Consider the following 12,593-nt stretch of genomic DNA (forward strand, 5'->3'; position numbering starts at 1 on the left):
GTCATGGTCCGATTCGTAAGGCCCCGAGGCTCCATGCACGGTATGCAGGGAATCCCCTCAGATACCGTATTACCTCGCAACATTCCTTAGAGCAACTGGCTAACTATATGTATATAAATTAAGCGAGAAAACCAAAGAGACCTACCAACGAACGTTGTGAGGTAATACAATACTCTTCTCGACACTCTGGTTCTTGTCGACACATAGAGTTGGCCAACACGCAACAGTGAGCAGCAACCGTCATGCATGTCCGGTCTGCTTAAATATCGTTTCTTCTCTGCTGTGGTACTCTTATACTACATCCTCTTGCCATTAGTTCCACGTACATTGTCATTGTCATCCTAGGAGCGTGGTTCTGGATGAGTCGGATCGCCTTTGTTCCGAAACAATCTCAGTGATCAAAACGCCTAAAACTAGAGCGCGCACGCAAGGCGAGACAGCAATTGCAACGATGCAATGCCCTACTGGCAGCGATGACAGCTTCGGCCCAAGAGTCAATGTCGCGTGCCGACCCTTTGACTTCACGCTGCTATTTGAGGATGCATTCTTCATGGCTCTGCCTGCTGCAGTCATGATTCTGGTACTCCCTCTTCAGTTCCGCAAACTGTGGAGGATGCCGATTGTGACTGCTTCGTATCGGCTTGCAGCGTATAAATCGGCCGCCTTGGTAATTCTCATCATTTTCCATCTGGTTGCTCTCGCACTACGTGTCCAATCAAGCATTCTACACACTCGAATGGCCATTGCTACGGAGGTGCTGTCGGTTTCGTCCAACATCGGGGCATTGGCTCTTTCGTTTCTTGTCGATCAGCGATCTGTTAAACCATCAGACGTATTAGTGTTGTACTACTCAGCATCCACCATTCTCGGTATCCCGCGACTGCGCACACTCTGGTTATTTCCTTCAGATTATTTGATACAGCAGGTCATATGGACCGGTTTGCTTATCCTTACTGCTAGTGTTGCCACCATTGAATGCTTTGGAAAAACAAAGTACTTGCGGCCCGCATTCAAGAATGGGCTTACATCTGAGCAAATGACCAGCTTTTGGAGCCGCAGCTTCTTTGTTTGGCTGCTTCCCGTGTTTCAAAAAGGATATAGTAATTTGTTTCTTGTCGATGACTTACCTGATATTGACAAAGATATGAAGGAGTCGGCAACCTGGGCTGAACTGGAGGCTGCCTGGCGTCGCACTCAGGGAGGTCGCATTGGATTCCGCCTCGTACGAGCGACCTTTAGAGCGAATAGTTGGTCATTCTTTTCTGCGATCGTACCACGGTTGATGCTGTCCGCTTTCACATTTTGCCAACCTTTTCTTATTCAAGCCGCAGTATCTCATTTGAGTGGTACAGCAAACGAGGACGACCATGAGCGATTCGGGCAGGCCTTAGTGGGAGCATTCGCATTGGTTTACTTGGGCATTGCGGTAAGTCAGCTTCCAGTACCTGCAGTTTTAGACTTTTTATCTCAGCAAACTGTGATAGATATGATCACTAACGGTTTTATGTTCCTAGATATCAAGGGCAGTATACTGGCGTCAAACCTATCGTATGCTCGCCAAGGTACGAGCCGGTCTGACAGCAAAGATATACCGCCAAACAGTGTCACTTCAATCTCGAGATGTGGAAGATTCAGCCGCACTTACTTTAATGGGCACCGATGTAGAGAGAATTGTGGAGTCACTGAGATTCTTTCACGAAACGTGGGCAGCAATTCCGGAGGTCGCCATCGGTGTTTGGCTTCTTACCCGCCAGGTTCTCTACGCCTCAATCGCACCACTTGTGATTTGCGTGAGTAAGTGAACACTGTTGGCTATTATCAAAAGCATTTCTGCACCAATATGTATTAACCTCACCCCAGTAAGCCTAGCTGGAACGTCGCTCGTTGCCAAGCACTTTGGACCAGCCCAGAAACGTTGGGTGGAATGCGTTGAGAAGAGGATAGGCGCAACGTCCAGCATGCTGAGCAATATAAAGTCAGCCAAAATGCTTGGCCTCATGAATCACTGGAGTCAAGCAATTGAGAAGTTGCGAGCTATCGAAATTGACGTGTCAGGAAACTTTCGGATACTGCGTGTCTGGGCCATCATTATCGGTCAGTTACCCCAGCAGGGCTAAAATGACCACGGCTCGACCACTAATCACTGTGAGCTGCAGGAAATGTTCCTGGATCGCTGGCACCTTTCGTTACACTGGCCATCTATGCTCTTATTGCCCTTACCAGCGGCGACCAATCGCTTCTAGTCACTCAGGCCTTCACATCCCTTGCCCTCATTAACCTAGTGACAGAACCACTGCTCATGTTTTGCCAGGCTTTGCCATCTCTCACACAGGCCGTATCTTGCTTCTCACGCATTGAAAAGTTTTTAATAGTCAACTCATCTTCCTGGCACCTGGAATCCCACAGCCCTCTCGAGGAAGATACATCTTCTATGCCCTTGCGCTTTCGTGCTGGACACTCCAGCTCTCCACACCTGATCACATTCCAATCTGCAAACATCTCTTGGCTCCCAAAGAATTATCAAGGAAAGATTGTTCTACACAACCTCAATTTCAGTATTTCTACTGGCTTCACAGCCATTGTTGGGCCTGTAGGATCAGGGAAAACATCACTTCTAGCCAGCATCCTTGGAGAAACGACCGTAGTCTCTGGTGAAATGCAGTCTCATATCACTTCCCGGGTGGCATTTTGCTCTCAAAGGCCGTGGTTGACAAATGATACCATCAAGAACAACGTCATTGGAGAGCTGGAATTCGACCAAACGTGGTTCAGCTACGTTATTCAATGTTGCGCGCTTCGTGAAGACCTGGAAAACTTACCTGGCGGTATCATGACCGTTGTAGGCGAGAATGGCTCGTCGCTCAGCGGAGGTCAACGTCAGCGAGTGGTATGCCAGGCCATGAAATCTTCCAACTTTAAAATATCGTGTACCTGACTCAATTTCCTAGGCGCTCGCTCGGGCCGTTTATTCAAAACTACCGACTGTCATCTTGGATGATTTTATTAGTGGCTTAGACCCAAAAGCAGCCAAGACGATACAGACCAGCCTTTTTCACACAAATGGGCACTTTCGAAAAGCGGGCATCTCAGTGATTCTCGCTGCCAATGGTTGTAAGCTCCTCTGTGTACTGGTTCGTCACCGTGCAACGCAATCCATTATACTAACATTCATGCAGCGAGTTTACTTCCTTACATGGACAGCGTAGTTCTTCTTGAAGAAGGATCCATTTCGGATACTGGATCTTACGAACATATCAAGGCACGAAAGCCTGACATGTTTAGATGGGGTGAACATACAACCGATTTCAATTATGATCAGGCGAAAGAAGAGAGTTCAGCTGGTCATGAAATGGAACCGCAGGGCTCCAATTCTACGGCATCACAGCGACAGGGCCAGATCGGCGGCTCTGATAGAGATGAATTCAGCAGACAAAAAGGGAGCTGGAGCGTTTACTCGTACTACAGCAAAAAAGCAGGCAAGCTCTCTTTGTTCTTATGGGCAATCTCTACTCTTATTGGCGCCATCTCCAACTCTTATTCCAGTAAGCCCATGCCGTCAGTGCCTTTCAGTGATAGTCCAACCGCTAATAAACAACAGCATTGTGGGTAGACCGATGGACTTCAGCGAGTGCAGAACAAGGCAACCAACAGCTCGGACTTTATCTCGGGATCTACTTCTTATTGGTGGCCCTTGCTATAATAGGAGTCTTCTTTGAATGCTGGTTAGTTGTACCTAACGTAAACATTCGGCCTTATTGTTTAGTATTGCACATGTTATCTGACCTTATGTGTCCTAGGACTTTTTTTCTTTACATAGTCAGGGACACTGCGATCAAACTTCACACAGATCTGCTGCACGCAGTTATCAGGTAAAATGACAATCACGCAATCAGATTCCTATGTAATTCATTCGCTAATATCGCCGTGAACTACTTTCTAGTGCGCCATTTTACTTCTTCCTGGAGTCAGACCTTGGGTCCATCACGAATAGGTATGATTTACGAGCAGCCCTACCTCAAAATACATAAACTCGAATTAACGCGTTGTCACTATAGATTTAGCCAAGATATGAACCTCATCGATATGACCTTGCCATCCCAAGCTCTTCAATTCACTTCCGGTATGAGCAACTCTTTAATTCTAGTCTATTTACTACTGTCACCCACTAATGATGTGCTTGGTTCTAGGGTTTTCTTCGTGTTTGGTTCAGTTCGTTGTCTTGTGCGTTTTGGGGAAATACCTTGCAGCTGTGGTTCCCGTCCTTGGTGGAGTTCTGTTTCTCGTTCAGCGTTACTACTTGCGAACATCCAGACAGCTTCGAATGTTGGAAATCGAGGCGAAAACCCCGCTGTACTCTCATTTCACAGACACCATCAGCGGCATTGCAACTATCCGGGCGTTTGGTTGGCAGATACCCTTCAGCGACCGCCTGGCAGCCATATTAAACCGATCCCAACGGCCATTTTATATGCTTTTCTGTGTGCAACAATGGCTAACGCTGGTAGTAGATCTCGTGGCAGGGGCTTTAGCGATCACCCTTGTCGCGATTGCACTGTCTCTGACCGCCAACGGTCTCGGACCTGGTGCTCTGGGAGTTGCATTAGTCATGACACTTCAATTCAACGGCCTGCTAATCCAAACAATCCAGTCTTGGACAAAGCTAGAGACTTCCATTGGAGCGGTGGCAAGAGTGCAGCAGTTTGTGAACGATGCTCCATCGGACCTGGGTAGGTTGCCAGCGCCTTCGAATTCATGGCCTCAAAACGGCAGGGTGCAAGTACAGCGCCTCACGGCGGCACACACGTAAGTATCTCACAACCTAGTCTTTAGACCACGTGTTACAGTATAAGTAGGGAGTACATCATCTGATATAATACCGTTAGACCAACATCCGAAGACGTACTGAAAGATGTCAGTCTCGATATTGGTGCCGGCGAAAAAATAGCAGTGTGTGGGTCATCTGGCAGTGGGAAAACTTCGTTGATTATGGCCATGATGCAGATGATGGATGTTCGGAGCGGACGGGTGGTGATAGATGATATCGATGTGACAACATTAGATGGAGAAAGCCTACGTAGCCATCTCAACGTGGTGCCTCAAGAACCATTCTTTATGCCAGGAACCCTCAGATTCAACTTGGATCCCAGAGGCGTAGCCTCAGACGCATCAATTGAGGCGATGCTGCGACGCGTTAGCGCTAGACTTTGGGACAAGCTTGCGACGGGCTCGAATGGAAGCCTTCATGAAGAATTCAAGTCATCCCAATGGTCTCATGGAGAGCAGCAGCTATTATGTCTGACCAGGGCCTTGCTAATCCCCAGCAAGGTCATCATCTTTGACGAGGCAATGAGCAGGTATGGTCCATTCGAGGTTCTGCTATCTCTCCATTGAACAAATTTGTTAACTAGGATGTGGAATCTAGCGTTGATGAAAAGACAGAAGCTCATATGCAGCACATTGTTGACGCTGAGTTCAAGGACAGAACAATCATATGCATCATTCACCGATATTCACACATCGATTGGTTTGACCGAATTGCGGTGTTGCGTGAGGGAAGAATAGTGGAATGTGATAGTGCACATGCGTTACTGAGTGATTCTGCGTCGGCCTTCAGAGCCCTTTATATTGCTGGCGGTAAAAACATTTAAATTCTATGGGTTCGCATTGCATAAACAGTCTCTATTGTTGCACTAATTAAGACAACTGTTTATTAATATCTTTACTGATGAATGAAAAAAAAATTCTCAGTAAAAAAGTGATGCCAAATTTCAGGCGTAGTTTGCGGCTTTTGCGTCAGATTAAATCCATACGAACCGACAAAAGCTAACCATTTTTTCGGTCCTCATTTCCCTGAACACTCCAAAGCTTCCCCACAAACACGTCTACCTTCTTGCACTCACACGCATCTTTATTCTCGCAGTGCCACCCATGACCTATGGCAAGGGCCTGCTTCCTACGATAGATGCGTAGACCAAAGATGTGGCACACGAGATGTTTGGCAGTGACTTTCTTACGCAGAACGTTATTCGTAAATTTGGTTTGTCTGAACTAGAAAGCCGATGACAGTTACACGGATTTACCACCTGCTGCTTTCTAAACTCCGTGGCATGTCGCGTTGGTGCTCCCACTTGTCTCTCAGCCGTGGCCTAAGCTCACAAGGGATCCGGTCCAGCCAACCACAGTCAAATGTATTCGACTGTTCACCCTTTTGCTTCTAAAGATACGACGGGGCTACAAAGATCGGTATTAAAGACGGCACGTTGGACTAGAGATACAATGTGAAGAAGAAAATTTGTTTCTTTTTCCGTTTTTTTTTTTTTTTTTTTTTTTTTTTACGCAGGTTGGAACTTCGACATGTGACTGATGAGCTTCCCCTGGTCTAGGAGACTTACCCGCGTCTGTGACTCTGTGTGACAAGCTAGTCTCCTATTATTAGTAGTAGGAGGGATTCCCAAAGGATAAACCGTGTTCTGGGTTCGTGTTGTCGAATATGCCATACGGAACTGGCAGGCAACAAGGGATGGCTAGTAAACAAGTAGTCACGTAACTGGTAGAGAGTATCCACTAGATTCAATCAAGCGTTGCAATTAGTATTGACAACCGGCTATCTAAGTATTCTAAATGAGTGTAGAGAAGCAAACTTATACATTCAATTGACCTGTTATGGATCGAGTAGTTGATTCTTTGTTTGGTAGTGACAGTCTGCAGTTATGGGGGGGAAATGGGAGCAGATGAGAGAGGCGAACCAAGTGACCCAACTGAAAATAAAATGTTGTTGTAGAAACCAACCATATGCGCCCTCCACGTTTTGCACCACCATCAAATTTTCAGGTACTCGTCGAACCAAGATACAGCTTGCAAAAAAGCCTGTTCTTTGGCGAATCGCTGGGTCTGGACGCTCAGGTCACATCGAACAGCAAAACCGTGCGTAACGTTAGAAAACAAGTTGATCTGATAAGGCTGCTTTGTCTTGATCAAAATCTCCTCCGACTTGTGGCGTTTTTCCATAGGAAATACAGGATCAATCTCCGCAGCTGCAATGGAAAGCGGTCCAGAGATAGCAGCAAGCTCATCCTCCTCTACAGAGGATGGATGAGCGATGTAACCGCAATCAATTCCACCTTCCTTCAGATTGCGAATGACGTACTGAGACTCTTATTAATTGTAATCCAAGTCCATGTGAATCAGAAGCAGCTTACCTTAGCACCAAAACAGTAGCCGACAGCGCCAAGTTTCTTGAACCCCATTTCTTTCAGAGTTTTGATGCCGGCTAGAACTATGGGATCCACTGTTGCAGGGACGTGAGGATGCTGACCATCAGATCCTTTCTGAAACCAACTAGGGAAGTCGAAAGTTCCGGAATGAGCTTTGTCCAATGGCACTGCATCGCCGTCGAATGTGTCTAGGAGCAGACAAGTATATCCATTCGCAGCAAAAGAATCCGTCATAAGCTTGCTGTTTTGCCAGATCCCAATGACATCAGGCAGATATAACACCGCCACCTCTTTGTGGGATTTGTCCTCACCCGGGGTTGCTAGATAAGCTTGAATGTTTGATTCAATGTTTATCAATTGACCAGTTGGTTCACCTCTTTGATTTGTATCAGTATTATGATAACAAAAGTAGATTGACTCCCCATGAGCCTTTCCCCTTCGCCTCTCGCAATAGAAGGTAGAGGTGTGAAAATTATAGTCAGGATTGGCAGGACTTACTCATGGCGAGAGCCAACGTCACAACAGCGACCTGGAGGGTTTGACGCCATGGCTGTTGAGAAAAGAATTTGTGAGTCAATGGCTAATTCAATGTCGTTACAAGTTCGACGACCAGAGTCGAAGTCAGAATCAGTCGATGATGGTTTCTTAGATTAAAGACGACATCGTTGCAGCGGGACTTATGTATTTCTCCTTATAGTGCTAAAAACCCTTTGAATAATTTTGTCGCCTGGTGATGCCCGAAAGGCACGCACCGTCTTACAGCGACTTGAACTTCGCGGAGTTAAATTTGAGGCCATCGCGTAATCACTAAACAAATCAATTCCGAACTTGAGGTTAGACTCGGATCAGAAATCCAAATTCTCCGAGCTACCTTCTAGTCCCGAGGGGCAAAATGAACCAATTCGTTGGAGCCGGCCCTTAATGCCGGATTGACTGATCGCCCTGGATCGGAAAGAAGGTGGAGAAGTCTACTTAGCACACGGCCGTCTTGATCAGGGAGCCAGATTTTAGCCCAGGCCGGCACACGCCTCAGCGGCCGATGGCGCAACTCTCGGCACCGTCTCGCACAAAGTCCGTCAACAAGGCTATGTCGGGTGGAGCATAAGAGCGGAAGCTGTACAGATGCTGGTGAGCTCGCATCTTGGGTGAGTCTACATACATCAACAAACTTATAGAGTCAATGCGTGATCATTCGCAAAAACGAAAACGTTGCCTAGATGAGTCAATGTGGGACTCAGAAAGACAGTGCCACGCAGAAAGCCTCGTCACGCAAACGAGAGGCTTGCGATGTTTGCCATTGGCGAAAGATCAAATGCGACAAGTCTTTCCCTTGTGTGCAATGTTCGCAGTCGTTCTACGGTTTGTCAGCCTCGTTCCTGGTCAAGGCATGCCCTAATGACAACGATTACAGATTGTCAATACTTTGGACGTAACCACCAGTCAAAGCGACCAGGATCACCTGTGCAGCAAAAGAATGACGCAAAACGAAGATGGCCGCATCAGGAGCTTGTCAATCCCTCATTTTCAGCATCTCAACTGACCAATGTGTTCTCCGACACTCTGCGCAGCAGAAGCTCAAAGAGAAAAGGGCCATCCGGGGGCGAAAATCCAGTTGCAAAACACGCGAGAGCTTTTTATGTAGTCGAGCAAGGAGAAATAGAGTTCCAGGGCCGCTCTGCCGATAGAACCTTTCTTCGTGGCCTCAAAGAAGAGATTGGGGCTTGGCCGGGAGATGATACTCCTCGGAACCTGCCTACAGCTTTTTCGGTACCAGGCCTGTTCATCACCGAAAGGGGATCGAGGTGTGGAGTTACTCTACCACCTATTCACCGAGCGACAAAGCTTGTCCAAGCAGCTCTTGATGCGCATATCTTACTCAACTTCGTACATCGGCCTTCTTTTGACCGCTTATTCCACTTGGTTTACTCTTTAGAGCCAAGTGAATATAGTTCTAAGGAAAGGCAATTCTTACCACTTCTTTACGCTCTTCTCGCTTACGGGACGTTATTCTCGCAACAGGTTGAAGACGCTGGCTATGGAGAGATTTTATCTGAGGCGTACTTCATCCAATTCCGCAAATGACTTGACCGACACTGAAGCCTTGAACAGATCACAATACTATGCGAAAAGCAAACAGCTGCAGGATATTGCTGAGTGCAAAAGTCTAATTTCCCTGCAGGCAATTGTCATCTTGAACCTTTTTCTTTTGTCCACGACCAGACTTTCAACATGCTACACTTACCTCACGACATCAATGTCTATCGCTTTGCGGATGGGTTTGCATCAATCTCTCGATAAGAGTCAGGATGTAATTTCTCAAGAGATTGGTAAAAGACTTTTTTGGGTTTTAAGGTTTCTCATTAACGATGTAGCCGCTGGCATTGGCCTGCCAAATCTGCTCGACGGAAACGATATAGGGCAATTGCTACCGATGCAAGATCACGACACTGATTCACCAGACAAGATCATGCTAGACCAGTTCAATGACCTTATTAGTCATGTGTCAGGTTTCAGCGCTTATCAGTCATTGCATTGGATATTTGATAAGGTCATAAGACAACTATACCCATCAAAGGCCTCGAGCGGCTTCAAAATCTCAGACTCTACGAGTCAACCCGTAGCATTCAGCACAGTACGGGAGTTAGAATCCGAGTTGGTGCAGTGGGCAAAGAAACTTCCTCTCCCTCTACGGCTTGGAGTAACTACTATAAGAAGTCCAGTCCAAAGGTGAGTGATTTGATTGGTGTTTGATGTGGAATTCCTAACGACAACGACAGAGCCCATTATATGTTGTACCTGACGTATGCCCACACGCAACTATGTCTTTACCGACCATTCTTGCACTACGTTTCATCACATGCGTTGCAGCCCGTATGCTCTGTGAGCAGCGCCTCCTCATGTGCCATTGCATGTATTGACGCCGCTCAGAATATTGTAGCACTATGCTTGGACATGTTTAAGCACGGCCTTCTTGCAGGGCCAAATTGGATTGCAATTCATATGCTCTTCAGCTCGATGTCATGCCTTTTGTACTCGATACTAATGTCCAGAGCCACATACCAAGCAGAGATGATCTTCAAAGATATATCTAAAAGCAGGAAAATACTGAATTTTCTTGCTAAAACTAGCTTTCATGCTCGGCGAGCGAAGATTACGTTCATGGTGAGATAAGTCAAGGTACGCATTTGTGTTTGATCCGTCTGACTAAATTGTGAAGGTCATGGTGTCCAATATCCCCAGCAACTTCGAAGCCATTCGAGACCGATTATTCGAGTTTGACGTCGAAACCTCCAATGACCTAAATCGTGATTCGCCAGACGACAGTGCTCGCCTCAGCGGAGAGTCTTACACCGCTTCATTGGCCCAGAAAACCTTATCAGTCTCATCAAATTTTCTTTTCGATGAGCCTGCCCCCGGCATTGAGTCATCTACAGATAGAGGAAACGGTGGACAGGATATGCAGGACGGCTCAAGCCTTGCTCCGCAAACTCATCAGCGGAAACTGGTCGCATTGCACGCACCTTCAACTTTGCCAATTCCAGTAGTACGATCGCCATCCGAGCACTCTCATCAAACTGGGAGTAAAACAACAGAAGAAGCTGAGACCTTGAGCAATATCCTTTTGGTCAGCTCAGAAAACGCGGAGAAGTTCTTGGAGGCTCGTTCACTGAGTTTGGAGCACGGACCCACGTTTGCAAACTGGTTGGAGCAGGCGGAGTTGGACAGCTCCAAAAGTCTAACGCTTTGTGATGGGTATTCGAACATGTCTCAAGACTGGGGCGATTCCCCATGTATAGCATCTTACTTTTGAAACACTTATTTACCGCCGAAGATAATTGACTTTCATGTTGTCTATTGAAAGACACCTATCGCAGATTTGCTTTACAATCAGCTTGTTATTCATAGAGTTAGTGAAAGGTTGGGTCGCCCATGTGGAGCTCATCAATCCTACAACGCCGTCTACACCCATTGCTTTTGGGGTAATTGATAGATGCAGCCCTGGGTTTATACGTGTGTTCGTTACCGCTTTGTTCAACTGTCCTGCTACGTGGACTTTGGGGTTGCATGGGTAAATACGGAGTATGTACTTCTGATCATGATTATAGGGAGTGGGTTTCTAATATTCATAATAATCACGTAACGCTTGAGTATATGGATATGTGGCTCTGAATGCTTGTGAGTTATGTACACAAGATATCAATCTGTGACTCGCTGATATTGCTGCATAAATAGGTAATTCAAACTGCTGATTTGAGTCGATTGAACTTCTAGGGTAGCAGGTGTGTAACAGAATACTAAGGGACCTTAGGTAGCCCTGCAGTCACCTATCTAAGTCGCAAAGATCACGTCGGCGATATATCATGAGCTGTAAAAGGTTGATTGTAGTAGATCGTAAATAAACTTAGAACTAATTGTGAATTGTGGCATCATACTATTAAAGTCAAGAGAAGTCAGCGCGCTTATGTACCTGCGTTACTCCTGCCGTCGCAATATAATTCTGTGGATATAATCAGTGAGGAACCCCAGATTATTACGGTCGCTATGACTATTATTTCAGTTTCATGCGACCGGTCCAATTTCATGTCGTCCCGCTGTTGTAATGGGAGCTTTGATGCCGGATGGGGGTTGCTCTGGTGGCGGTAGTCTGTGAGTTGAAGTTGACTGCTTCCAACGCAGCGACACCTGGGGACATTCCACATACCTAAAAAAAGACAGCGGCAATTAGCCCGACACTTGGGATTGATGTTTCCCGGGGGATCCCTGTAACCCACGGTCAGAGCTAGCGCTACCTACTGTGGGAGTTCAGGATTACCACCGTTACAGCACGATATGCAGTTATTCATTCATGTTCGGGTATTCGTCTTGAAAAGGCATAGCGTCAGAGCAAACCATTGGCTAGAGCATTAACTATAACATCATTGCCCTCTTATGCAGTCGCTCCCTCACTCGTTCCTATCTTCACTATTTGCGCTGTCCTTATTCTCGACTAATAGCTGATGGATAAAGCGACTTTAGGGAAGCCATATGCCCCTCGTCGCCGAACAGGATGTCTAGAGTGTCGGAAACGTCACATGCGATGTGATGAGGTACAGCCAACATGGTAAGGCTATTCACTCACGACCTGCATAACGTGTGTTGTGCCGATTCTCACCGAAACGAAAGCTAACTAAGCTGGCATGAATAGTGGAAACTGTTCACGCTCAAGGGTACAGAGAGTTTGCAAGTATACTCCCACGATCCCTCTGCGTGACAGGAGGACTGTGGACAAAGCATGCCGACCATGGGAGCAGTTGGTGTTTATGACGATCACACATGCAGCCAAGCACTCAGATGCAACATTTCTTCAAGGCAAGATTGGTGTTATAATTCATGGAGCAT

General features: G+C 46.6%; 4 protein-coding genes across 4 annotated transcripts; 3 read left to right on the top strand and 1 right to left on the bottom strand.

Annotated features, from left to right (window-relative positions):
• Window positions 1–451: 451 nt before the first annotated feature.
• Window positions 452–5,650, top strand: V8C40DRAFT_156104 (P-loop containing nucleoside triphosphate hydrolase protein; the record flags this gene model as incomplete). The annotated part of the gene is made up of 13 exons (XM_083211377.1): window positions 452–1,426; window positions 1,515–1,794; window positions 1,861–2,094; window positions 2,157–2,887; window positions 2,949–3,111; window positions 3,177–3,542; window positions 3,599–3,722; window positions 3,798–3,869; window positions 3,941–3,991; window positions 4,056–4,120; window positions 4,188–4,803; window positions 4,884–5,354; window positions 5,423–5,650. 13 exons carry the CDS (start codon window positions 452–454, stop codon window positions 5,646–5,648), a joined length of 4,374 nt encoding a protein of 1,457 aa, XP_083066929.1.
• A 919-nt stretch (window positions 5,651–6,569) lies between these two features.
• On the bottom strand, window positions 6,570–7,825 carry V8C40DRAFT_285006 (dienelactone hydrolase). The gene is made up of 3 exons (XM_083222271.1): window positions 7,713–7,825; window positions 7,200–7,590; window positions 6,570–7,146 (listed from the first exon to the last, which is right to left on the bottom strand). Exons 1-3 carry the CDS (start codon window positions 7,760–7,762, stop codon window positions 6,820–6,822), a joined length of 768 nt encoding a protein of 255 aa, XP_083066930.1. The 5' UTR covers window positions 7,763–7,825; the 3' UTR covers window positions 6,570–6,819.
• A 427-nt stretch (window positions 7,826–8,252) lies between these two features.
• On the top strand, window positions 8,253–9,560 carry V8C40DRAFT_156112 (Zn(II)2Cys6 transcription factor domain-containing protein). The gene is made up of 2 exons (XM_083211378.1): window positions 8,253–8,573; window positions 8,626–9,560. Exons 1-2 carry the CDS (start codon window positions 8,432–8,434, stop codon window positions 9,294–9,296), a joined length of 813 nt encoding a protein of 270 aa, XP_083066931.1. The 5' UTR covers window positions 8,253–8,431; the 3' UTR covers window positions 9,297–9,560.
• Window positions 9,561–10,229: 669 nt separating this feature from the next.
• On the top strand, window positions 10,230–11,025 carry V8C40DRAFT_278855 (uncharacterized protein; the record flags this gene model as incomplete). The annotated part of the gene is made up of 2 exons (XM_083221121.1): window positions 10,230–10,376; window positions 10,432–11,025. The coding sequence occupies 2 exons, from the start codon at window positions 10,230–10,232 to the stop codon at window positions 11,023–11,025; spliced, it is 741 nt and encodes a 246-aa protein (XP_083066932.1).
• Between the last annotated feature and the right edge of the window lie 1,568 nt (window positions 11,026–12,593).

The sequence above is a fragment of the Trichoderma camerunense genome (assembly GCF_050948025.1).
Source record: "Trichoderma camerunense strain CBS 138272 chromosome Unknown V8C40scaffold_39, whole genome shotgun sequence".
Taxonomy (NCBI): Eukaryota; Fungi; Ascomycota; class Sordariomycetes; order Hypocreales; family Hypocreaceae; genus Trichoderma; species Trichoderma camerunense.